The sequence below is a fragment of the Malus domestica genome, chromosome 03 (genome assembly GCF_042453785.1).
Source record: "Malus domestica chromosome 03, GDT2T_hap1".
In the NCBI taxonomy this organism is placed as follows: Eukaryota; Viridiplantae; Streptophyta; class Magnoliopsida; order Rosales; family Rosaceae; genus Malus; species Malus domestica.
In genome coordinates this window covers 23,266,178-23,293,995 of record NC_091663.1, presented here as the reverse complement: position 1 = coordinate 23,293,995, position 27,818 = coordinate 23,266,178, and the positions used below count along the sequence as shown (strand labels likewise).

At 37.7% G+C, this 27,818-nt stretch overlaps 2 protein-coding genes and 1 non-coding gene across 3 annotated transcripts; 2 read left to right on the top strand and 1 right to left on the bottom strand.

Moving 5' to 3' along the window:
* Window positions 1–165: 165 nt before the first annotated feature.
* LOC103456394 (origin of replication complex subunit 1A-like) lies at window positions 166–7,158 on the top strand. Its single transcript, XM_008396109.4, has 16 exons — window positions 166–1,154; window positions 1,260–1,395; window positions 2,722–2,874; window positions 2,974–3,111; window positions 3,195–3,346; window positions 3,437–3,536; window positions 3,647–3,769; window positions 3,850–4,011; window positions 4,169–4,226; window positions 4,440–4,618; window positions 4,715–4,829; window positions 5,750–5,820; window positions 5,919–6,014; window positions 6,166–6,242; window positions 6,704–6,787; window positions 6,926–7,158. The coding sequence occupies exons 1-16, from the start codon at window positions 310–312 to the stop codon at window positions 6,987–6,989; spliced, it is 2,553 nt and encodes an 850-aa protein (XP_008394331.3). The 5' UTR covers window positions 166–309; the 3' UTR covers window positions 6,990–7,158.
* LOC114824282 (small nucleolar RNA snoR28) lies at window positions 2,782–2,859 on the top strand. Its single transcript, XR_003772423.1, has one exon. It is a non-coding gene; the product is annotated as a small nucleolar RNA snoR28 (small nucleolar RNA).
* Window positions 7,159–15,709: 8,551 nt separating the features above from the next.
* On the bottom strand, window positions 15,710–22,985 carry LOC103448103 (uncharacterized). Its single transcript, XM_008387342.4, has 12 exons — window positions 22,556–22,985; window positions 22,207–22,274; window positions 21,456–21,539; window positions 20,997–21,290; window positions 20,275–20,414; window positions 19,558–19,645; window positions 19,060–19,242; window positions 17,898–18,059; window positions 16,956–17,149; window positions 16,677–16,827; window positions 16,258–16,423; window positions 15,710–16,111 (listed from the first exon to the last, which is right to left on the bottom strand). The coding sequence occupies exons 1-12, from the start codon at window positions 22,938–22,940 to the stop codon at window positions 16,044–16,046; spliced, it is 1,983 nt and encodes a 660-aa protein (XP_008385564.3). The 5' UTR covers window positions 22,941–22,985; the 3' UTR covers window positions 15,710–16,043.
* Between the last annotated feature and the right edge of the window lie 4,833 nt (window positions 22,986–27,818).

Genomic DNA, 27,818 nt, shown 5'->3' with positions numbered 1-27,818 from the left:
TATTGTGATACGATATTATTATTATTATTATTATTTATCACAAATGGACCGTAACGTTTGGGTACTCACGACGGAGAAAATTGTCATTCCAAGGGTGACATGAAAAATGGGGAAAGAGGGCAATGGGCCAAGTAGCAGTAGCTGGTGGGCCATCAAGGTTACCGTATCAGATTCAGATCTCATACTTTCCCTCCGTAGCAATTTTCCCGCCATTTTTCAACCGCTAAATTCGCTCTCTGTGTCCGTCTCGAATCTCTTTTTCTCCAATTACATTGCCATCGTTTCTGCACGCTTGGAGTCTGAGCGGCCATGGCAGACACTCCGAAGAGGGTCCTGCAGTCCCCCAAGAAATCCAAGCGTTCCAATTCCAAGCCACCGCCGCCTCTAACTCCCACAACTCCACGAACCCCTACTCCCCGCCGGTCGGCTCGCCGGGCCTCGCTGCAGGCCGGTTCCGCCACTTCCCAGAAGCTATTTGAAGATTCGCCGAAGAAAGACGCGACGCCTCAACACGAATTGCGAAATGATTCGGGCAAAACACGAAGAAAAGGGGGAAATGCGGGAACTGCAAAAACCCCAAAATCTGCTGAGAAGGGCAAGATGTGGAAGGATAAAGAGGAGGCAGATTTGACCGAGGTTGAAATTTCAATATCTCCTGTGACTCCAGGGCAGTCGGAGATTAAAAAGAGGAAAAGGGAGCAGAAAAGCACGGTGGTTACGCGTTCTAGGGCCTCGAAAAATGTCAATTTTGAGGAGAGCAAGAGCGTTAAGTCAGTGCCGAAAAGACGGGTTTATTATAAGAAGGTTGTGTATGATGGGGGTGAGTTTGAAGTAGGGGATAACGTGTATGTGAGGAGGAGAGAGGATGCGAGTTCGGATGAGGATTTGGATGAAGTGGAGGAATGTAGGGTTTGCTTTAAGTCTGGAAAGGTTTTGATGATTGAGTGTGATGATTGCTTAGGTGGGTTTCATTTGAAATGCTTGAAACCTCCACTGAAGGATGTTCCTGAAGGGGACTGGATTTGCGGGTTTTGTGAGGCTCGCAAGTTGGGTAAAAAGGTCCAGCTTCCGACACCTCCAGAGGGGAAGAAGCTGGTTAGAACATTGAGGGAGAGGCTTCTCTCCAGCGATTTGTGGGCTGCCCACATTGAAAGGTAGATTTGTAATTTGATTTAATTTTGTGTACGGTGTGACATTTGCTGTAGTTTTTGATTGTAATGCATGTGGACTTTGGTCTTTGTGTATTTGAAATTGTGCAGCATATGGAAAGAAGTAGATGGAAGCTATTGGTGTCGGGTACGTTGGTATATAATCCCAGAAGAGACTGCAACTGGAAGACAACCTCATAATTTGCGGAGAGAAATTTATCGCACAAATGATTTTGCTGACATTGAGGTGAGAGATACTAACAAATCTTGATTATTGTTGTAGTAAGAATTATTTCTTGTATAGCTGTGATTGCTTCATGAAAGGATCCTTTTCCGTTTGAATAACCACGATGGGACATATGCTTAGCCCGAGAGTAAAAAAGAAGCCAAAATAGATTAACAAACACATATTTAGCCAAAACCAATACATATAAAGTAGGATTAACTCTTGGTTTAAAGGGAGTTGATTGCACATTGGTTTTATAAGTTAAGTGATGCACACAGATTTTCACATAAGTTTTTGATGTTCAGTAATTTCTTTTCCCTTGTGACCCGCCTGCATTTCAAACGCGTCAGGTTGTGCAGTTTTGACTACTTTTATTGGCAGGCGATTTCTATTAGTATCTTTTGAGTTCAAAATAGTGCAAAATTGAGTATACCTTTATTTTCCTTATGGAGAAAGTTGGAGTTGGTCTTCCATGAAGTCATACTCTGGTGCAAAGGCAGACTCAGTTTAAAATATTGTGGTGATTAAGTTTACAAAATTTTGTTGATTAAGTTCATAGAATTATGCTGATTAAGTTTACAGGATCATGCTGAATAAGTTGAAAAAACTTGTGAATGAGAAGATGAGAACCATATATCAAGCAACTTCTCTTGTTTAAGTTAGTTGAATAGGCTTGTATACCACTAGTTTTAGGTAAAGGAAGAAAGCGGGTTGGAATGCTAATTCCTCATCCTCAAATCAGCTCTTTCTGGGGACCGCATTAGCTGTCCGCTTTCAGGTTGGGCAGTAAGGGTCGGAGAAGGGCAATCACTCATTCTTAAAACCAGCATTCTTAAGACCAAAAAAGGAATATAAAAAATTCGAGTGGCTGAAGCTGAAGCAGCTAGGGTAGTCGAATAGGCCTGTATACCACTAGTTTTCCTGTTTGTATATGACTAGTTTTCCTTCCTTTAGATAGCTCCTAAAGATATTGAAAGCTGGCAGAACATGCTAAAGGTGGGGTTCTTACCGGATATCTCTAAATTTATTTTGGGCTTTTCTAAGAGGGAAAGGCTAGTCTGCAGTGATTTGCATTCTTGGAGCTTAGAAGACATTGGAAAGTTGGAAGGCTAAGCAATAGGTGCAATTTTTAGCAGAAGTCCTATAACGAACTATTGCAATTTAACAACTAGATATGCGAATGAAGTGTATGCCTTTGATTGGTAACTTTTTGTTGAGGTGCCTCTTACATTTCTGCACTGGAGGGCATGCTTTTTGTGCCGTCTAACATGGAATCTATTCTTCAACATTTTTGGTAGCTATTTCACTAACTTATAAAATGTCTACGATGAATTCATATTTTCACAGATGGAATCTATTCTTCGACATTGTTTTGTGATGAATCCTAAAGAATATGCCAAAGCAAGCAATGAAGGGGATGATGTTTTTCTATGCGAATATGAATATGATATTCATTGGCACAGCTTCAAGCGTCTTGCTGAAGTTGATGACGGTGAAGGGGTAAGTGTTTCAGGCAATGAGAAGCAGCATTGAACATACTACCTAAATCCAAATGGATTGAAATTGAGTTGAAATTTACGGATTTTAACAATTTGGTAGGATGATGATGAAGCTGGAAGTGATGAAGATTGGAAAGTTGGCAAAGACTTGGACTTTGATTCAGAAGACATGGACTATGACGAGGAAAGCATCAAAAGTATACTAGCTAAACCATTTCGAGCTCATGAGTTGGCTGCAGTATGGACACTACCTTCCATCTCATACCTGGGATTTAGTTTGTATTCTCCCTCAAACTAAACTATGCAATTGTGTATCTACAGAATTCACAGAAGGGGCGGTTCTTTGGACTTCAAAAGATAGGAATGAAGAAAATCCCAGAGCACGTAAGATGCCACAAGCAGACTGATCTTGAAATAGCAAAGGCAGCACTTCTGCTGTCATCCTTGCCTAAGTCTTTGCCTTGCAGGGATAAGTATGTGAGAGTCATTCGTTAAAGGTTTTTTTTCTTCTTTTATTTGTATTATTGTAACATTGTTTGTAATAATGACCTGCTTGCATGCAGAGAAATGTTGGAAATAACTGCATTTATCAAAGATTCTATCTCCGATGATAAGTGTTTGGGACGTTGCCTGTACATTCATGGTGTTCCTGGAACTGGCAAAGTACGATCCGTTGAGAAGCGTTTGTGACGTTGCCTATAAATTTCTTTTATGTACTTATGATGCATGATATGAGTTTCACTTATTCTTGTCATATCTTTCTGTAACCGCAGACAATGAGTGTGCTAGCAGTAATGAAGAATCTAAGGTCTGAAGTTGATGCCGGAAGTATAAGACCCTACTGTTTTGTGGAGATAAATGGTCTGAAGTTGGCATCACCAGAGAATATCTACAGGGTAAAAATTATATTTAGACCTGCTACACCTTATCATGCTGGCATGCCATTGTTACCTTGTAATACTTGTGTTTGTCACAGGTTATATATGAAGCATTAAGCGGGCACAGAGTTGGTTGGAAAAAGGCTCTCCACTTGCTAAATGAGCGGTTCTCTGAAGGAAAGAAAATTGGTAAAGAGGATGACAAACCTTGTATTCTTCTCATTGATGAACTCGATCTTCTCCTGACCAGAAACCAGTCGGTAACTACTTTTTCCCCTATCAGTCTATCATTTAGCAGTGTCTGTATTTTGTGATGTGAATATTTGTTAAATATAATCCCAGTCATGCAGTTATATATGGTATAGATTGTTTTACTATGCGTATTATTGAAATATACAAGTCCTTTTTTGGTTTCAGGTTCTATACAACATTCTTGACTGGCCTACTAAGCCACACTCAAAGTTAGTTGTAATAGGTAAACTTTATCTCCATTACACATCCTTGTTGAATGATGATTGCACTCTTTTATCTCACAGTGATCCTTCTTTTCTGAGATAAATGGATACTCAAATACAGAAAGGCAAGTTGAAAAAGAAAAAAAAAAACAGTTCTTGCAAAAATAATGCTGATGACTATGAGATTTTATATGACTGGAGCATTAACTTGTCATAATAAAAAACCTGTTCAGGCATAGCAAATACCATGGATCTTCCTGAGAAGTTGCTTCCTCGTATTTCAAGTCGTATGGGAATCCAAAGGCTTTGCTTTGGCCCCTATAATTACCAACAGCTTCAAGAAATAGTTTCGAGCCGCCTTAAAGGAATTAATGCATTTAAACAACAAGCTATAGAGTTCGCTTCAAGAAAGGTGAGTTGTATGTTCTCTGTTTCGTCATAAACTGTATAAAGTCATTACTGGATGCTCGCACTGGACACTCAGCCTATTATTTGATAATATATTCAGGTGGCAGCTATTTCAGGGGATGCACGTCGTGCACTGGAGATATGCAGGCGTGCAGCAGAAATCACAGATTATCGACTAAAGAAACTAGCCTCAACCCCTAATGATGCATCTGAAGGTATTGAACTTTAACCATTGATTTATCAGACTAGCGTATTCATAAATTGATGGTGCAAGGTAAACAATGAGGAACAACTCCTTTAAAGTAGGAAACTTGAACTGAAAGATCCTTGCTCTGTTATTGTTTTGGTAATCTGTCCTACACTCCCCGCTCTCCCTTCAACTTCTATCACTATGTTTGATAAGCTTCAATTCCTGGAATGATCTAGTAGAGAGAAATATCTTAAGTTATTCGTATTTGTCAATGTCCTGCAAATTTTGGAAAGAGTGAGTGCTTTCAATCACAATTCACACTTTTGAACTCTCAACTTATTGCTTTCATTTAGTTCAAACTAATAAGTAATAACTAATCTCGGCTTTTAGTTTCCACTTACCACATGAACAGAACATAGAGTGATAATTTAACCATCCACGATCATCACTTGATACTCGGGCCGTAAAACTAAAAACCTCTCATTCTCCAATCTGTCTTGAAATATAAGTATTGTGTTTCTACTTGAGGACTTCTTGATCACTAGAAACTGGGAACTGGGAAGATATTCCCTTCATGCCCAATAGTTGTAAATTTGATTTGCTTGGTATGAATATTTTAATTTGCACCTTTGTTAGATCAAGGACACGAAACATTTGATTTTAATTGATGCATTGAAGTGGATAGTTTGGTTCTAGAGATGCACAAGCTCTTTCTCAAGGGAATTTAGATTTGCCTCTCTCCTCCAACATGGCCCCATATTGGGACCTCCTCAAAATATAGAGGAAATTGAATTATATTCCTAATGTATCATTCTGGAACATATTGAATAAGCAGCCTTTTAACCAATAATCTTGAGATAATTCAACCAAGGAATTAAAGTTATTAATTTTCTTGTGAAGCTTTTTTCTCGTCGCTTACAGGATTTATATGTTTCCACTTTGCAGGAAAAACCCTTGTTGGTATGGCAGAGGTTGAAGCAGCCATCCAAGAAATGTTCCAGGCACCTCATATTCAAGTGAGTTAACTTATGCCAAATTGTTGACAAACAATGATTTCTGCTGTTCAAACTTATTCTATATTAACGTTAACTCGTCTTTGTTTTTCTCCTTGCAGGTGATGAAAACTTGTTCCAAACTGAGTAAAGTATTTTTGACTGCTATGGTGTATGAACTGTATAAAACAGGAATGGGAGAAACTACTTTTGAAAAGGTGAAGTATAATATAAGTAGACATCATTTTGTTTTTATTTTTTGGTTTACCAGTCTCTTTGATGCCTTCGCTGTAGACTTTCAGTGCCGGAGGTTTATGATTAATCTGTATGTAATAGTGTTTTCATTCTAGTTATGTTTTTTCGTTGCAGTTGGCAATGACAGTCTCATGTCTCTGTACCAGCAATGGAGAAGCGTTTCCTGGACATGACACACTATTAAAGATAGGGTAAGACGTGTTATGATTTTAATTCTTCTCTACATACATTTGTACGTAGGAACATAGTTGTTTATTGATCTCCTCTGTTTCTTATTGTCATGTGAGTGTTTGTCCAACTGTACCAGTTTTGGCTTTTGACTAAGAGAATATTGCGAGTTTTACAAACTTTTTAGCGCAATCCCAAGCTTATTCATAGGCCCTTCATTTGGAGCAATGGTCAAAATATGATATGTTCCGTTTTAAAACGAGTGTTTTCGTTTTTTGTGTATTTTGGACGTAACATTTATGACTGAGGCCCTTTGTTCAGACTGATCCTTGCAAAAGGATGATGTTATTTGTATCTGCAATTGTCTTATTAAAGAATATTCACTGAGAACGAACGACTAGAGTTTAATTTCTAGAGTTGGTACCGATTAAGTTTATATATACTTACATTATGTGATATATCTCATTTGTATTGTTTTTGGCAGTTGTAAGCTCGGCGAATGCAGAATTATTTTGTGTGAATCAGGAGCAAAGCACAGGTTGCAGAAGTTGCAGCTCAACTTTCCAAGGTTAGTTCGTCTGTCCACTGTCCAGTCCTAGCATTGCAGCAACCGATTAGACTCGGGTTGCTTGTCCGTAGGCTTTCGTGACCTTAGTAGTTGCAATGGTCTCGCTGCTGATATGATTTTGAAATGGCTGCGTTTCAGTGACGATGTAGCGTTTGCACTCAAAGACAACAAGGAGCTACCTTGGTTGGCCAAGTATCTCTGATTTTCAGATTCAATCAGTTTCAGAACCTCCTCATTTACATACATTCTTGTCATAAATTCCTTTCGGGACTGACTATCATCTTTAATTATTTTTCCTAAACTACATTTGTTTTAAATTATTTGAGTGAGACTTGAGAAATTTAAACAGAAGGAACATATTTTTTTTGAAAGCATCTTTGTTTTTATTTGTATGTTTGGATATGTGAAACCAAGGTTCTAAAAAACGCTAGGCGCTAGTCAGGCGGCAGGCTGGCGCCTAGCGCCTAGGCGGCTAGGCAGGGTCTAGGCGGGCGTCTAGGCAGATTTAGATAAATTTCTTGTATATCTTGTAAATAAGTGCATATTGACACTTACAAAAAAATTATAGTTGTATGAAGTATATCGATAAGATAATAAAAAAATGACAAAATACAAAAATAATATCCAACAAATCCAAAATTTAAAAATACATCAAGCATATATATATATATCATATAATTTAACATTTTGAATGACTATATCTAATTTTTAAAAATTATAAGTAAAAATCCCATGGGTTGGTATGAAAAGGTGCATATGCATCCTTCCCCAAGCACAATGTGGGTGGTATAGCTGCACAACCGTTTCTTGAAATGAATGACAACGAATCAAAATGCATCTAATTAAATTATCGGTTAATTAAGGAAATTTACTCTAAATTAGCTTGGTAGTTTTGTTTGATTAGGGTTTCCTTATCGTTAAGAAACTAGTGTAGACAAGTCAACATCAAAATATTAAATCTGTGTGCCACCCACAGTGTGTGGTGTGACCCCTCCCCTGCAACCCTAGTCCCCATGCCTCACATCAGCAAATAGGGGTGGGTTCGGTACGGTTACCGTACCAAAATCCTTGTACCAATTACCGTACCAAACTTTCGGTTTGGTAAAATCTATTACCATTACCGTACCAAACTTTCGGTATACCGAAGTTCGGTATTGCCAAAAGTTTGGTTGGCATGGTATGGCAATGGTAATTGCCATTTTGTTTTGGGACAAAATATGTTTTTGTTTTTTTAACCCAATTCAAGGGCAAAACTTTTTTTTTTGTACCTTTATCTCATACATTATAGATTAAATTCATCTATTATTCATCATTCACAATTCACACACATAATAATTCAAATGAAGCATCAAGATTCATCATGAAAATTAAGCTTACAATCCAAATTGAAGTTACGAACCAAAACAAATAGAAGTTAACAATCCAAATAGAAATTAAAGTTTCAAACCAAATGAAAATTGGAAGTAAACTTCAAAAAAGAGAATTCATTGATCAGTTATTCAAGCTTGAGATGTCGAAGCTTTTGGAGGAGGCATTGAACTTGTAGAAGATTGAGTTTGTGTCAAGCCTACATTACAAACAAAGAAAACATATTAATTAGTAGCAAGAAGAATTAAAGTTGAAAACCATTTAATAACAAATTTACTAAAAAAATTAAAGCATATCTTTCTTGTTTTCTCTTCTTCTATTTCCTTGTAAAATTGAAGCATATCTTCCGTTGGTCCTTATAGAAGTTTACTTCACCTGCCCTAAGCCAACCACTAGTACACACTAGTGCCTCCATTATTTTAGGAGTCAAGGATACCCTAAAAGGGTTCACAACCCTCCTCCCTAAACTAAATGCATTTTCACTAGCAACAGTAGAAGTGGGGGTTACAAAGATATTTTGGCTATTTGTGAAAGAATTAAACTCTTTTGTGTTTGATTTCCACAATTTTAAGAGATCAAAGTCACCAACAACAATGCTAATATAAGTAGGGTATTATTTTCAAATTATTGGAATATTATAAATATGTGTTATATAAGTATGTATTATATAAATTATAAATTATATTGTATTTTCGGTATGGTACGGTAATACCGTGGTAATGGTATCCATTACCAATACCATACCATGATATTTCGGTACAGTACAATACCGTACCATTACCGATTGGTACAAAAAATTTGGCACAAAATCGGTATGGCACGGTTGGCAATTCGGTTGGCATGGCAATTTGGCAAAAAATTCCACCCCTATCAGCAAAGACAGTCAGACTCCCAAACCAAGGAGCCCATTTTGAACCCTTGAAAACCGGAAACTTCTATTCTTTTTTATTCTTTCATTTTCTTCATACTCTTCGTCTTGTTTCCATTTCCTCTTCATCTTTTTCTTTTTTCCGTTTTCCCTCTGTAAATCTAAATTCTCCCCCCTTTTTTCTTTTTTGTTTCCTCTTCTTCGATGAATTTCAAAATTCAGAGAGAGGGAGTCGCCACAGCTACGAAAGTCGTGGTGCACACTACACACAGAAAGGGAGTCAAAGCAGCGAATTTTTTCCCAGCAAACCATTTCACTCCGCTAGATCGCTGCCTAGACAGCTGCCTAGACCACCCAGGTCGCCTAAGAGCGCCTAGGCGGGCGCCTAACAGCTCCCCAATTTTTTTGAACAATTTGGACCTAATCGCATCGGCACAACCCCGCCCAGCGCCTAGGCGGCTGCCTAGGCCGATTTTTAGAACACTGTGTGAAACGAAGACCTACAGACGTTCAGGGCCGAAGGGGTAAAGGAAGACCTAGGAAGACTTGGAAAGAGACTCTAAGAAAAGACTTGGAGTACTTGGATCTAACGGAAGACATGACACATCACTGAGCGTAATGACGTTCTAGGATTCATACAACCAACCCCACTTGGTGGGATAAGACTTTGTTATTGTTGTTTTTATTCTTATGAATCGATGATTGAAGCCAGGAATGAGCTGAACTTGTTCAACTGTGAATTAATAGGACAAGCCCGAAGAAGCAACAAGACTGCTGCCTGGCTCTAGCTGGATAATACATGCTAGAAGTTAGCATTTCCCTTACCAAGTTTTCGATCTCAGGTTTCTGCACATAATAGGCTTGTTGAATTAGTGGCCAAGTGGCCAACTTTTGATTAAATAAAAGAAAAGAAAAGGTGGACAACATCATTGTGTCCCTTCCTTGTTTTGGGGAGAAAAAAAGGCACCTTGTCTAAAGTCCTTTTTTTTCTTTGGTCCATGTGAAAAGCCACGGGAATGGCTAGGTTATGAATTAGGGGAGCTGCTGCCCTTTTGTTTAAGAGAGCAGAAAAACAGTGAGCAGAAAATAGAGGGCAAACACACAGCAGAAAAAAGGTGTTGCAACCCCCATTTGAAGAGAAGAAAGGAAGGTGATTTTCTTTCTTGGTTAGTTCTCACTCAATCAAAGTTGTATTTGTGTATTAGCTTTGAGCTTCGTATAGAGAAGAAATTATTCATTATATTTCTCTCTATTTGTTTCTTTGGTGTGTGTGAGCTATTGGTTGTATTGGGGTTTTGGGTTGAGAGCTTGCCAACACTTTGCAAACTCACATTTGGTTGATAGTGGATTATTGGGTGAGCTCCTACTGCTCCGATGACGTACTCCAGTTACACTGATTGTTGAGGAACCTCGTTAAAATCTTGGTGTCTTTTATATTTTGTTCTTGCATTCCATTTGATATATTTCCTGTGGGTTAGCTTGAGTTGGTTCCAATTGGTTTGGTGCTATCCTAGCATAACAATTGGTATCAGAGCACTGGTTGCTCTTGGGTACTGTCTAGTTGCCAAAGATGTCAGACAAGCAAGACGAGAATCCTTTTGGAAGCAGCTCCGGGTTTGCAAGAACTACGGTGCAAAATGCAAAGTTTGAAGTGGAAAAGTTTGATGGCACAAACAACTTCGGGATGTGGCAATGTGAGGTCAAAGATGTGTTGGCTCAACAAGATCTACTTGCCGCTTTGGGAGAGAAGCCAGAAGCTATGTCGAAGCCGGAATGGAAGAAATTAAATTTGTGGGCTTGTTCTTTAATTCGGTTGTGCCTTGCAAAAACTTAGAATTATTTTGTGATGCGGGAGACAATAGCAAGTGTGTTGTGGCAAAAATTGGAAGACAAGTATATGACGAAGAGTGCAGAGAACCGGCTACACTTGAAGAAAAAACTCTACCGCTTCCAATACAAAGAAGGTACAAAAATGATTAGGCACCTTGATGCTTTTAATAAGTTAATTGCCGACTTGTTAAATTTAGATGAGGATAATAAGGATGAAGATAAGGCCTTAATATTGTTGAATTCCATGCCGGACTCTTATGAGCATTTTGTTACCACTATTATGCATGGTAAAGAAATTGTGAAATTTGAAGATGTATCAAATGCCTTGATGAATTATGAAATGAGGCATAGAGATAAAAATCATGATAGTACCTCTGAAGCTTTATTTGTTAGAGGTAGATCATCTGAGAGGATGTCATCTTCTAGTAGGAAAAAATCACACTCTCGACCTAGAGGAAACTCTAAAGGTAGAAAAACCTTGGAAAGGGATGAATGTGCCTTTTGTCATAATAAGGGTCATTGGAAGAAAGATTGTCCTAAGTTGAAGACCAAAGGAAAAGAAAGTTCTGAAGCCAATGTTGCTGAGGTTGAAACAGATTTTTTTTTTATTTTGCTTTAACCACTTCCTCATCATTTGATTGTGCAACTAAATGGGTGTTGGATACGGGTTGTGCTCATCATATGACTCCTCACAAGGATTGGTTTTCAAGCTTGAAAGAGTTTGATGGTGGTGTTGTGTTCATGGGAGATGACAATCCTTATACAACAAAAGGGATTGGTACAGTTCGTTTGAAGTTGTATGATGGTATGGTTAAAGAGTTGACAGGTGTTCAGTATGTACCGAATTTGAAGAAAAATCTTATTTCTTTGGGCACTTTAAAATCCAAGGGCTTCAGGTTTCATTCAGATGGACAGACATTGAAAGTTACTTATGGTGCACTTGTTGTGATGAAAGCTCCTCGATGTGGTCATTTGTATCTATTGCAAGGAAGCATTGTGACAAGTGAAGCGTCTGTAGTCTCAGAAAATATGGGCACATCCAATTCAGATACTACTAGACTGTGGCATATGAGATTAGGCCATGCCAGTGAGAAAGCTTTATAAGGGCTTGTGAAACAAGGTCTTCTAAAAGGTGCCACGACTTGTAAGCTTGATTTCTGTGAGCATTGTGTCTTGGGAAAGCAAACTAGAGTGAAGTTTGGTACTGCAGTACATCAGACGAAGGGCATTCTTGATTATGTGCATTCGGATGTTTGGGGTCCTACAAAGACTCCCTCTTTGAGTGGTAGACATTGGTTCGTGACCTTTGTTGATGATTATTCAAAAAGTCTTGGGTCTACACTATGAAGCACAAGAGTGAGGTATTGAGCATTTTCTTGAGTTGGAAGAAAATGGTTGAGAACCAGACTGGGAGAAAGATTAAGATTTTGAGATCGGATAATGGTGGTGAATACACATCCGACCCTTTCTTTAAAGTTTGCAAAGAGGAAGGGATTGTGAGACATTTTAGTGTCTGGGGAACTCCACAACAAAATGGAGTTGCAGAAAGATTGAATCGAACCTTGCTTGAGAAGGTTAGATGTATGTTGTCTCAGTCGGGTTTAAGCAAGTCATTTTGGGCAGAGGCAGTTAATTATGCATGTCACATCATCAACCGGTTACCCTCAGCTGCTGTTCAGGGCAAGACACCAATGGAGGTATGGACTGGAAAACCTTCTTCTGATTATGACTATATCCGTATTTTTGGTTCACCTGCTTATTTTCATGTGACTGAAAATAAACTTGATCCTAGAGCCAAAAAACCTATCTTTCTTGGTTTTAGTAGTGGTGTCAAAGGTTACAGGTTGTGGTGCCCAGAGATGAAAAAACTTGTAATCAGCAGAGATGTGACATTTGATGAAGAAAGTATGTTCAAAGACTCTGAGAAGAATGTGAAAGATGTCCAACAGGTGGAGCTTGAGAAAGTTGCCTCTGGTACTTCAAATCCTATTTTTGCTGATGTTGAAGCCACTACAAGTGAAGAAGTTGGAGACCATGAGGATGTTGAAGAAGTTGAACTTGAAGATTCTATTCAAGTTGAAGAGCAAGTTTCACCTCAAGAGTCTATTGCCAAGAACAGAGGAAAGAGACAAATTACCAAGCCAGCTCGATATAGTGACTATGTTGCTTTTGCTTTTCCTATTATCATTGATGATATTCCATCCAATTTCGAGGAAGCTATTGAGAGTGAGGAGAATGAGAGGTGGTGCAATGCCATGGGTGATGAGATGAATTCTCTCTTGAAGAACAAAACTTGGGAGTTAGCTAAATTGCCTAAGGGCAAGAAAGCTATCGGTTGCAAATAGGTGTATGCCAAGAAGGAAGATGCTGATGAGAAAAGTAATGTGAGATTCAAAGCAAGATTAGTTGCTAAAGGGTATGCACAAAAGGAGGGCATTGACTACAATGAAATCTTTTCTCTGGTTGTGAAGCACTCCTCAATTCGCATTATGTTAGCTCTTGTTGCACAGTATGATCTTGAGCTTGTACAACTTGATGTGAAGACGGCTTTCCTACATGGTGATTTGAATGAAGAGATCTATATGTGTCAACCGGATGGGTATATAGTGAAAGGGAAGGAGGATTTGTTTTGCAAATTGAAGAAATCACTTTATGGCTTGAAGCAATCTCCAAGGCAATGGTATTTGAGGTTTGATAAATTTATGAGAGGCCAAAATTATTCTAGAAGTCAATATGATCATTGTGTGTACTTCAAAAAGTTGCAAGATGGGTCTTTCATTTATTTGTTGATATATGTTGATGATATGTTGATTGCCTCAAAGAATGTCGAAGAGATTGAGAAATTGAAGAAGCAAATGAAGAATGAGTTTGAGATGAAGGATCTTGGTGAAGCGAAGAAGATCCTTGGCATGGAGATCACTAGAGATAAAGAGAAGGGTTTGATCAGTTTGAATCAAAGACAATACCTTGAGAAGTTGATTCAGAAGTTTGGAGTTCATGATTCAACCAAACTGGTTAGTGCCCCTTTGGCTCCTCATTTTAAATTGAGTTCTCTACAGTGTCCTAAAATTGATAAAGAGAAGCTGCAAATGAAAAATATACCATATGCAAATTTGGTTGGTAGTTTGATGTATGCAATGGTATGCTCTAGACCAGATATTGCTCATGTAGTTGGCATGGTGAGTCGATATATGCATAATCCAGGTAAACAGCATTGGTAAGCAGCTAAGTGGATATTGAGATATCTCCATGGTACTCGAGATGTTGGTTTATGCTTTGAGAGGAATAACTCTGGTATTGGTCATTTTGCAGTTGGTTATGTTGATTCAGATTATGCAGGTGATCTGGATGGAAGGAAGTCTACTACAGGCTATGTGTTTACTATGGCTAAAGGACCAGTTTGTTGGAGGTCCATTTTGCAGTCGTCTGTTGCCTTGTCTACTACAGAGGCTGAATATATGGCAGTTGCTGAAGCTATAAAGGAGGCCATTTGGTTACATGGGCTGATCAGAGATTTGGGGGTTGATCAGAAGCAGGTGGAGGTACATTGTGATATTCAGAGTGCCATTTATTTGGCTAAGTATCAGGTTCATCATGCGAGGACCAAGCACATAGATGTGCGCTATCACTTTGTTCGTGAAGTTGTTGGTGAAGGAGAGATTATTCTCCAAAAGATTTCAACTAAAGACAACCCCGCTGATATGTTGACTAAGGTTGTTGGTGTAGCCAAGTTTGTTCACTGTTTGAACTTGGCTCACATTATGCCTATATAAAGAAGGCGTTGAGCAGTAGGAGTTTTGGAGCATTTGGCTCGGCATGAGTTGTTCTCTTGCTAGTGTTTGGGAGTAATTTTTGTGTTGATTGTGTTGGTTGGCTTATCATGGCGTTTTCAGAACTTGGCCAAGGTGGAGATTGTTGAATTAGTGGCCAAGTGGCCAACTTTTGATTAAATAAAAGAAAAGAAAAGGTGGACAACATCATTGTGTCCCTTCCTTGTTTTGGGGAGAAAAAAAGGCACCTTGTCTAAAGTCCTGTTTTTTCTTTGGCCCATGTGAAAAGCCACGGGAATGGCTAGGTTATGGATTAGGGGAGCTGCTGCCCTTTTGTTTAAGAGAGCAGAAAAACAGTGAGCAGAAAATAGAGGGCAAACACACAGCAGAAAAGAGGTGCTGCAACCCCCATTTGAAGAGAAGAAAGGAAGGTGATTTTCTTTCTTGGTTAGTTCTCACTCAATCAAAGTTGTATTTGTGTATTAGCTTTGAGCTTCGTATAGAGAAGAAATTATTCATTATATTTCTCTCTATTTGTTTCTTTGGTGTGTGAGAGTTATTGGTTGTATTGGGGTTTTGGGTTGTGAGCTTGCCAACACTTTGTCAACTCTCATTTGGTTGATAGTGGATTATTGGGTGAGCTCCTACTGCTCCGAGGACGTACTCCAGTTACACTGATTGTTGAGGAACCTCGTTAAAATCTTGGTGTCTTTTATATTTTGTTCTTGCATTCCATTTGATATATTTCCTGTGGGTTAGCTTGAGTTGGTTCCAATTGGTTTGGTGCTATCCTAGCACAACAAGGCTTCAGATGGAATCTGATGGCCATGTTTCATAAGGAGGCTACCTCTAATATCTTCAAAATATATCTGCCTGGAAGTGGAATTCCTTCATTTCTCACCTTCATCAGCACTTGATAGTTACGGAAAGTGGTTCAGGTTCGGGTTATCGGATTCGCAAATACATATCAAAACCATTTGGTTAAGTTTAACTTTCATTTCCCTTGAAGCCATTAGTTAATGGAACAAAATATATCGATGTAAAATGTTTAAATAGTTTCGAAGACGGGATCAGGAGGAGAAGGGATTAAGCATATGCTGATTATCGATGACATCTTCTACGTCTGGATCTTCGTATCATATTTGTTATTTACATTGATTTCAAATTACAATTCAAAGGCTACAGCTCCAAGCCATCAAAACTTGGGTACATACATGAAATTACAGTTCTTTTCCGTAGATGGGTTGGTTGCATCGAAAATTCTTCCTGCTACCAAGTCCGAAGCGTCAACTGGAGAACAGTTTTACATGAACCACATTGCAAGTTTACCTTCGGCATCTGATATTAACTAGTTTTCCCCGTGCACAAAGCCTTTCCAAAACAAATGCCTTGCTGGTTATGAGATGATACGACACATGCTTCATGTAGCTAACTCCAATTTTCGGTCACGTGGCACAAGATTTGCCTGTGCTCGCGTTGCAGCTTTTCCTGCAAACATATGATTTTACAGTCCTTAAAGGTGATTATTTGTCTTCTACGGCATTCAAGCATCACAAAAACATGGAAATTCATGTGGGCACGCATGCAAGAAAAATGTATGTGTGAGCGTTACAACAGGCTACATCAGAACTGACCTTCCTCTTTTTCTGTTTTTCTCCTGTTAGACCATAGAAGCCTAATTGGAGTGCCTAAAAACCCAGCATCTGAACGGAGTTGCTTCTCCATATAACGCCGGTATGTCTCGGGGAAAAGTTTTGAATCATTGACAAAGAACACAAATGTTGGTGGCCTTATAGCTGCCTGTACATGAAACAAAGTAAATACACAATCTATTGTTATGTTCATAAGAAAATACCGGATATGTTGTTTATGACACGCAATGCAAGTTCAAAAGAACAGATACTACCATAAAGATAGGCACATCATTAATGTTTATTCCAAGAACTTCTCGTAATCTTGTGGACGGTAACATCCAAAGTTTGCATAAACAAGGGTGTCACTTGGGAAGATATGTAATGAACAGGAATGAAAGAGTCCTGCACAAAACAAGTACCTGAGTGCAGTAATAAATGCGGCCTCTTTTGCCACCTCGTGTCCTCGGTGGTGATTTAAAAGCTAGTGCTTCCTGGACCACTTGGTTTACTACAGAAGTACTAAGCCTTCTTGATCTTTCTTTCTCAACTGTGCTAGCAGCATCAATAATCCTAAAGCCACTCCAAAAGCCAAAATATCAGCAATATGAAATGAATTCTTGGGGTTTACAAGAAGTTAGCTGAAGAATGCAACTATGATGCAAGTTAAGCTATAAAAGAGATGCTGTTTCAGAACGTACTTATCAACACTCTGACCAGCTATTGCAGTTGAATATACAATAGGTGCCCAGCCAAGGATACGAAGCTTCTCCCTAACATCCTGCTCATAGTATGTCGCAGTCTGCTGGTTTTTATTTGGTATGGTATCCCATTTGTTTACAACTATCAGGCAACCTTTGCCTTCTCTTTCTATCCTCTCAGCAATCTTGCAATCCTAGGAGTTCAATACAGAAGGAAATATAGTTAAAAGAAATTTACTTGTGGAAAGTAAACATCTCATTTCATTGAAATTCCAAGATGCCGTTTAAATTTCAAATTTTATATAGAAGCTATACTTACAAAAATAAAATTAAAATCCTTAAAAATTGAGAAAAGAAAAGCTATTTTCACTCTTGAAGATTTAGAGAAATACAATATGCAAAAGTTTGTTCATCGAAACTTATTTTAAAACCACCGACAAGATAAAACTAGAACAGCCACCAAGAAGGCGCACAAAAAGCTCAAATCAATTCAGGAAAACCGCAACTTCCTTAAGCTCAATAGAAATTCTATTTCCGTTCACATGCATCACATGTGCAAAGTGCTAGGTTGGCATGAATGAAACTGCCTTTCAAATCTGCTAGGACTTGCTAGGGTATGGAGAGGAACGTGATTCCATTTACACAGTATTTTTGTTACAATTACAATACCAGAAAAGATTCAACATATAGCTAAAACATCCATAAAGTTATATCACGATTATTTTGAGAAGTTTGTCCACCTTAACTTGATTTTTTTTTTCAAATTTTGGTTTCGCTTGAATGTGATTAATGCATTGTATTTGTACAAAAAAAGTTTCAAACATTAATCAATATCTGACTTAGTTTGTACTTTTGTAACCATGCGCACATGCGGGCAGGAAACTGTAGGCATGTTCTCAGATATTTACAGAAATGATAACTCAAGAAGAATGGACAAAGTACCTGTTCTGTGATACAAGCCAGGGCCTCAATGACAAGAGCCACAACATCAGAACGACGAATGGCACGAAATGCTCGATTTACTGATAAAGCCTCTGTCATGCTACCTGATGAAGCAACGACGGCTCTTCTTCTGATTCCAGCAGTATCAATTAGTTTGAATTTCTGCAAGATAAGAAAAAAAAAATGTTGCAATTATAAGTATCCAAGTAAATTTGAATATCAATAATGGATTGTCTTAACATCAAGAGGGAATCAGAAAGAAAGTAAAATAGAATAATATAATAGATAATTGCTCTGACAGTTGTCCGCTAAGATTTCAAGCATGTGAACCAAAATAGCTTTAGGATCCTACTTAGGAGTGCATATAAGTTGATCCGAACCAAGCTATTACTTGTTTGAGCTCGGCTTGGTATGTTGATAACAGAGCTGTACCTACACTTGAGCTTGCTTAAACAGGCTCAAAATTGGCCTTGATGCAACTCCTCGGATCAAGATGCAGAATCAATAGACAGAAGGAGAAGATGGAGAGAAAGAGAAGAAGACAAAGGGAAGGGGAAAACAGATAAGAAAGAGAAGTTAAAAGAGAGGCAAATAGGATTTCGATATATTTGTCGGCAAAGAATTAATTTCTAGACTGCCTATTGTTAGAATAATTTCCATGTGTCAATACCAAACAGAATGAAAATCCAGCATAACAGCACACACCAACAGGCAGAGGAAAATAAACGAACAAGCTTTAGCTATCTGAGATTGAACAACTCGAAAGTGGCAAGGCTCTTTTGTAGACCCAATTCCATGATTCAGTCAACAAAATCAATACATGAATTCAGTAAAAGAAGAATAATGCAATTCAAGTAAATGAACAGCTTATGCTAGAGATCAGATTCATGGTTCAGTGTCGACATACAAGTATGCAGTCAAAGTTTTGCAAATCATTGATTTCAGTACAAAGTCTCTTGACATTCCTAGGCAGAAATCCAAAAAGGAAACTTATATATAACGTCAGTTAATAAGGAGATAAATAATGGTATTAAAATCACCGAATCTGAAGTGTTATTTGCTGATTCTTCAGTTTCAGATTAGTTATGTTACATAATAGATTTTTGTAATAACTGTCAACAATAGGCGGTATAGTAGAATGTAAATTGTAAACCAATCAAACCTGTCCATCTGGTCCAGTAAATTCCATATCAATAGCATCACGGGTTGTTCCACTGACTGGGCTAACAATTGTCCTGTCCTCTCCAACCAATGCATTCAAAATGCTACTTTTACCAACATTTGGTCGGCCAACAATTGCAATTGCAGGAACATACTCTTCCTGTTCAGCAAAATCCTCCGGGTCCTATATAGAAGCATAATAAACTAAATCATAAAGAAATGAAAATATTCATAGAACAAGGCAAGAAATGCATCTTTGGGCTTAATAGATGACGAAAAGCACCAAAAATTTCAAGTAAATAATAAGAAGCATGAAAAGATTCTACTATTGAAACTGAAAAGTTCACTAACAAGCTCAAAGTACTCTGAAAAGTGAGTAATATGTGGCACAGTTAAGCCAAAGCCAATTGCCAATTGAAATTCAATATTCAACAAAAGACAGTCAAACTTAATTATTAATATACCCACATTAAAATTTCTGTGATCACTGATTACAAACCTCATTCTTTTTCAGCCCTGAACACACAAGATCAAGAAGCTCTCCAGTTCCAGTTCCAGATATAGCAGATATAGGAAGTGGTGAAAACCTGGTCAACCAACCAAAAACCGTACCTTTCATAAATTAATATTAGTATCCTATTGTGTCCGCTAGAGAATTGAAATGTGCCTGAGTTTTTTTTATCGGAACAATAAAAATTTATCCTAGCATTAGTTCTTGTATTTTCTTATCAAGACGGTTCAATATTCACATGCCTAATTATAAACAAACAGATTGGTACGGTTTGAAACTTGCGAGATAAGTCAAATTTTCCTTTTGATTATCAGATTATTTACCCTTTTTCTTGAGTCTTTAGTGTCTTGTCCAAGTTGGTAATAAAGCAGGGCTAAATTGAAACATTTACAAGACTATATCGGTGAAAAGTGTATCAGACATAACAAAAAAAAAGTATTTAAACCCAGAATGATGCTATCATGCATCACCTAAGCACAACCCTGCACCTATAATCCACACCCCAGGTGTTGTAAGAAAGAAATAGAGAAATTTACTATCCAATCCTACGTTATTATGTATTGAAGAAAAACCAAGGTACCCTGAAGACATTACTATTTATCAGTTTTACTTTTTACAAGAAAATAAAAACATTTAACCAGAACCCTTTTCTCAAAATTTAGTAAAGTAACATACGTGAACAAAATGGACAAGAGTTTAGCTTACCCCAATGACCAAAATTCTGATGCTTGCATGATCCCTTTACGTGGAGATTCACACTTGTTAACTGCAAGAATGATGTACTTATCTGAGAAGTTTTTACGTAGCCAATCTGAAATTTCCTCATCTGCTGCAGTTAGACCTGCCTGTTTAACACTGTCAATACCATGTACTAAAATCTTTACTATTATAAACCCAATATTCACCAAAGTATGTTTTAATTTAAAAACCTTCAAAAGTTCAAATAGGAATAACAGTACAAGTAGCATGATGGGAAAATCTATCATAATCAGAATGACATAACTCAAGCAAAACCACATTGCATTCAACTCAAAGTCCCACCAATCAAATGAATGACACTTAAAAGAAATTTGAAAGTCTTTCACAAAGATCGCCAAAACCAAGCTATTTAATGACATCCAAAAGTCAAGTCTTGAAAGAAAAAAATGTCAATTCACTTCCTCCACCTTATTATCGTAAACCTGTATCATGTGTATATTTTATACTATTGTACAATTTCTATGATCAACTTTATTCAGTATATTAAAATTTACTTGTTAACTTTTAAAAAGTTTTCAGACCAGTATCACTGGCCAATGCTTGAATATGATTATATTTAGAATTTCAAAGGAATTTAAGGTTATATTCCTTTTCAACACAAAGAAGCTGAAAGTCAAAACTAAAAGGCACATTGCAGTTGTCCTGCATATATTTACCAAAAACTGTACCTGGCCATCAACGAGGAATATAATGACAGATGATTCTTCAACAGCTGCAGTAGCTTGTTTCTCTATCATTGAGGGCATCCTAGCAACAGCTGCCTCCCTTGAGGCAAGTGGGATTCCATCCATACCAATGGTTGTTGAAATAGCTAATTCTTCCATGACATTAGCCTGGGACTTTGAAACTGTAAGTACACCACCAGTATCCACCACCATAAATTCATGGTCACCCCAAAAGGATCTACCATACAGGCGATCCCTAGTAACCCCTGGCTCATCCACTACAATTGCCTTGTTCCCCTGAGATACATAACAAATATAGAAATAGGAAAAGGAAAGCAAAAGGGAAGTCAATTTATAGAGGTACAAGCATAGATATAGTTGCATCTGGAAGCTTGAAATTGTTAATTGTATAAAAGTATTGATGATGACTAGAAAATGAAAGGGCAGATTCTGGTTAAGTACCGAGACAAGACGATTAAATAATGCTGATTTGCCAACATTCGGTCTTCCAACAATTGCAACCCTTGGAAGAAGATGGTCAGGGATCTGTAATTGAAATTTGAATGGTTTAGAGACTTATATTTTTTTCCTTCATTCCAACACAATGACTCCCCAACTTACACCATTGGAAAATAATATTTGATTTGATCCTATAATCAACAGTATACTTGGAATATAAAAAGAAAAATATAATAAAGTTCTCCAGACGTATAAGATAAACAGAACTGAGGCCATATGCAAAGTCTCACTCCAAAAAATTGCTCATGAAACTATTTGCGAAAAACGATTAATCAAAACAATGGCTGAAGTAATTTTTTGAAGTCCCACCTACTTATGATCCTTCAAGTGAAGTATATTCATTTTTATCAATTCCTAAGATAAAGGGCCTACGGTCCTAAGTGCTGGAAACATGGTAACCACTGTAACGTGAAGATCTTGAACTCATTTAAACTAGCTTGGTCATGCCTGGAGACCTCGGGCACCGTACATCTGTTGCAAGTTTCAACTAACTTCTTACAGTTTATGGTTCTGATATCTCATTCTTAATAGCAGCTCGAATATGCTGTATGGTTCTGACATCTCAATCTTAATAACACCAAAATTTTAGAAGGATACCGGTAATACCATTATCCGTGAGCATCAACCAAACATAAACTCTCATTAGTTTCTTCTGAATAAATAAATAATGAAATAACCATGAGAAGATACTCACAGTTTTAACTGTACTCTTCTGATTCCTCTGCTTTCGACCAACTTTTTCTTGGTCATCTTTGTCATCTTCTGAAACCATCAAGACACATTAGAAACTTACCCATCAATTATCCCAAACTAAACGAGAAAATTCCACCAAAACCCAAGTTCACTATTTTGTCAAAGTTTAAAGGAGTAAAATTCTTAATGAAAATCTTTTTAAAATAAATATTTTGACACCCACTACTTAAAGCAGAAATTTTGGGAAAAATTCAGCAGCTTCCGGAATAACTCGATCGAATTACGAATTGGGGTTTGCATATGCAATCAAATTATGAACTGGGTTTTTCCATTCACAAGAAAAAACACACCAATTCTGAGTTGGGTGGACAAAGAGGAAGAGAACTCTTCAACTAAGTATCGAGCGTCTTCTTCCAGGTCGTCGACGTCGGCCGTCAATAACTCGCCGCCGCCGCCGTCGGACTCGTCAACGAGCTCCTCCTCCTCTTCGCCATCGCCTTCTTGTTGTTGTTGGTCATCTGCTGTGGAGGAGATATTGAATTCGTTGGCAGGGAGGCGGGAAACGAAGCAAGGAAGAGTGTGAAGAGAAGTGTGGAGAGAAAGGGAAGGAGTGCGGAGATCGCGAGAGAAATATTTGGGAATTGGAAATGGGGAAGAGAGGAGAGAGAGAGTTTTGGAGAGAGAGGGAGAAGTGGTGGTTCCTCTGTAGCACAAGAGCTCCGAGGGGGCTGCCATTTTTTTGTGTGAGACTGCGTATTCGGGGTTTGGCGGGTGGGAGGTTTATCCAATTCCATTTTGGGGTTTATGCTTATTTTATAAATTGTTAAATACAATTAATCATTAGCCAAATAGGAGTTTTAACTTAAAATTGTTGTAAAATTGATGGTGTGTGCAATGGAATAAATAAACAAGGCATAAAATTTACGAGGTTCCTCTACAGTCACCGTGACTGGAGTACGTCCTCGGGCCAGTAGTTATGCTTTCATTTATAATTTGAAATAATAAGATTACAAAGATAACTCTCTATTTTCTCATTTGTTTTTCCTCTCTCTGCCATGAGCCTTCTGGCTTCTCTCTTCCGTTCTTTTTCTTCTCTTTATTCTCTTGGTATCTCCTTTGATTTATAGGCAAAGCAAGAGCACCAAAAGCAAGCAGTGGCAGCTCCTAGTGGAAGGACATGTAGAGTAGAATGAGTGGGATGTAGTGGGTTGGCCATCCACACATTGAATGGCTCATAATATTATAACACTCCTCCTTAGAAGGCCATAAGTCTTCGATTGACTCGTTAAAACCTTGATCTATTTTTGGATGCTCCCCCTGACGAGTAGTAACACATCTGTTGTACTTGTTGACTTTCCACATGCTATTTCTTGAACTGGGCTGGAGGGCTTTCTGCTAGACTTGCATCAAAGGTTTGAATTTACTCCTTTTATTTGGAGCGGAATTTGATTCAAGGTTGGTGGACACTTGATCTTGAATCGGACTTGTGATTTCTTCAAGGACCTTTGAAGCTTGATTTTGAATGAAATTGGACTATGAGGAGCTTCGCGTGGCAAGTGATCTTCGGCTTTGTCGGGGATGAATCAGCACGTGTTTGTTGCGCTTGTCTCCACATGTTTCAATGTATCATTTTTACTTGCCTTATCTGTTCTCCTTGCATAAGTGGTATTTTCCCCGGTTTTCTCCCATGCATGTGTGGCATCTTCTCTTGTAGTATTTGTCCCTTGATGCAGGAGTGGAATGCAACCCTTGCATTTGGATGGTTCATCACTTCTTGGTGACTAGAGATCCAGCTCCATCAACAGTTGAAGATGACTACTCGAGAGCAATACTAGGTAAGCAATCAGGAAAGTTTTCAGGCAATCGGTTCCTTACCGGAAGGTTGATTGCAGGTTCTGACTGATTGCTTTTTTTATCCTTGTCTTGCAGGTAAGAACAAGGACAAAGGAAATGACAGGGAGAGTGCATGATATGAGATACTCTTGCTCTCGTCCTTGATGATATGAGGTACTATTGCTTTGGTATGACTTGTTTTGAAAATGTATTCTCGGAGAGAAAGAATACTGAGTATGTTGAGAGGATTGGTTGCAGATGCATTTTAGGAGCGAGGGAAGAGTTTAGATACTTTTGCAGGTCTTTCTTGTTATGGAAGATAGAGGTCGACATATATAGGAATTTCTCTATAGCAGGTAGTGGTGTGGATGTGGCTTTGTCATCCACACTTGTCAGCAATAGTGTTGTAGTTGGAATAGTAAGATTTATGCGTTTTCAACTTTGTTAGAGATCTTTGACAAAGTTGCATGCGATATCTAAAAAAGTTGAGATTGCGTCTGAAAAATGCCAACGAACTTTATTTAGGAAAATCTGGCTTTTGAAATTCAGAAAGTTGTGCCTTTTCGATCTCTGAACAAGTAGCTCTGTTGCCTCTTCTTTTATAGAGGTATTGATTGTATTCAAATTTGCACACTTTGAAGATTTCCCACTTGTGAAAATTGTCTTTGGTGTATTTGTGAGATTTCATTATATCCAACATTTTTCTTTCATCAATTTCTAAAAATAGCTTGCCTATCTAACATTTGCTTAGAATTAAGTCTTAGGACTAATACAGGTGAGCCGCATCAGGATAATATATGGCGCCCGTCTTTCTTATCTTCAAATGGTCCTCTTACGGTTGTGGACTCCGTGATGAAGAATGACCTAACCGCTACAGTGGTAGCTAGGAATATTCTCACTCCCAAGGATAATAGAATCCTTTCAAACCGGTCTGATGAGTCGGCAGTTCAAGACTCCTTGGCTCTCAATATTTAGTATGCGGGCTTTGTTTCTAATATGGGCTAACGTCTACTTGCTCAAACTCACCAAGTTGAATCATAGATGGCTGAGATGGTAAGTCTTAAACAAGAGATTAGATGGCTCAAGCACGAAAATAGAGTGTTACACATGCTTGCAAATAATTACTCGACGAACATGAAAAGAAAGCTCGACCAGCTACTGGAATTCGAAGGTCTGTCTCAAAATGACAATCAAGGGTTCAAGTCTTTATTCCAAAGACACCCATTGTCTCAACTGTCTAGAATTTCACCAAGTACTAAGGCTCCAAATAATTAACCTCATGTGCCTCCCCCTTCTGGGGTACTTCCGAGTACTGAGGCTTTACATGAGCAACCTTTGTGAAGGTTCCCTCCTGTTTGTTCATTTTAACTCATGTGTATATACATGTCTATAATTTCTCGGAGATATTAATAGATAAGCTTTATTTCATTCAATGTATTGTGTCAAATACAATAAAGTATATACTTCACCAAGATGTGGTACTTTTGGACCAAATATCAATTCAACTTTTCCCTCACGAGGATGAATGATTTTTCTTAGTGTCTAAATATTTATAACCACTTAAGTGTTCAACTCATGATCTTCAATCCATATGATTCTTTAATATCATAAACATCATGGATAAGATTCATGTTGGCATATTGTTCGATCTGCAATTCGAGACAATATTTCTCTCAACACTTTATAATCTTTCTAGACTCTTCAGGAGTCCTAATTTAATGTCATCGACTCTTCAGGAGTTCTAATTTAATGTTATTGACTCTTGCAAGAGATTTTAGTATGTTGCAACAATATTATAATGATAGTACTCACTAAGGTAATTTATACCATGCATTGGTATTGAGTACATAATTCATGTTTTACCCTTCCGGGGCTTACTTTAAGCAATTTGAAACATTCATAGATTTTCTACACTTCATGACACATTTTCCTTTGGAATATATATAGAGCAATTTGCTCTCATGTATACTTGAGGGATTTACTTATGGAGATATGATGTGGGCGACTCACAACCCTTCGTATATAATTCTCCATTCATATGAACTCGTTTACAAGAGTATAATTTCAGGTTTCAATTAGTAACCTTGTGTCATATCATGTGAGTGTATTTCACTATATTACAAATGCCCATATGTAACCTTCTAGGTTCAACATCTTTTGGCTATTTGTATTGTATTCAAGTATATAGGTATATTTTTCAACGTTCTTACAAAATTGTAATGGAATTGCCTTTCTCCATCTTTGGCCAATAATTTTTCCTTTCACAAAAAAAAAAAAGAATGAGACTCAATATCAACACATCTCATTTGATGAATTTAGTAGCTATTTGTAAAAACCAAAATTATCATTGGTTATCATCAATCCGTGATCCCATATTCTCATGTGCATTCGCATGCATAAAAACTTTACATTTCTTTGGATATCCATTGCCTCTTCAAGGGCATTATACTATCTCTCCCATGATACTCATAATTTAGAGAATGTGGATCATAACCTCCTCTGAAGCGTTATAGAGCTTGAATTTTAATCTCCACTTTTGGGGGTTGAGTCATTTGGAACTTATACGTCTATCATGCTTGATGCATGAGACATCAACATTCCCATGTCCGCAGATTGTCCTTTCTGGGACGTGTATCCATGCGGTGACTGTCATACTTTTGACATGCAACAATTATGCTTCGGAAATGCAATAATTCAGTAGTGCCACATTCTTCTTCTTTCGAATGACTGAACATTTTGAGTCTGAGAGTTTGCCACGCTTCAGGAGTGCAACAGATAATTCATTTATTGCCTCATTTTTTTGTACAACAGGGACATCAATTTTGTAGGCACATTTGTAGCAAGTATATGTGATGTTATCATTTTCGTTGCATCATTAAATGCATTTGGCATTTGACTTGCATATCATTGCATCATTAATCATTCTCACTTCATTTTTATATTGATTGCTTCATGAATCAAAATAAGACAAATTCTCTTCATTCTTCTGGAACGGTCTTTTCTCATCATTATTCTAGAATGATATTTTCTCATCGTTCTTCTGGAATGAAGTTATTTTCTCCCCCTAATGGCAGGAAAACTGTCTTATTAAAATCATAGTCCGTAAATCATGCGGTAAATATATCCCTAGTCAAGGGTTCCAAATATTGAATGATAGATGGTGAATCAAATCCAATATAAATTTCTAGTTTGTATCGATGACTTATTTTAGTACGTTATGACAGTGCAATAGGCACATAGATAATATAACCAAAAACTCGTAAATGTGTAATGTTTGGCTGGTGCCTAAACATGAGTTGTACTGAGAAATATTGATGGTTGGCAACTGGTCTCAATTGAACTTAATAATGAATTATGTAAAATGGTATGTCCCCATCTTGCAATTTCTTTTTCATGAGTAAGGCGCGATAATCAATTTCATTTGCTTAATAAATGCTTCTGCTAAATTATTTTGAGTATGAACATGAGGAACATGGTGTTCAACATCAATGCCCAATGACATGCAATAATCATCAAAACTTTGAAATGTAAACTCTCCAGTATATATGCATTATATCATCATTTACATAAATCAAGGAACTTCTGGTTCTTATTTAATAGCCTATAAATTGGGATTCTCATGGCCTTTATTACAATTAAGTTGTGGCAACTAAAGGTACTCATCAAGGAACTTCATGTCCAATCTTGAGGATTTAGGGACTTCATTCTTGATCTTTTTGCATGATGGAACTTTAGGTCTAATCATTTTATGTGATGAGGATCAAGAAACTTCAGGTTCTG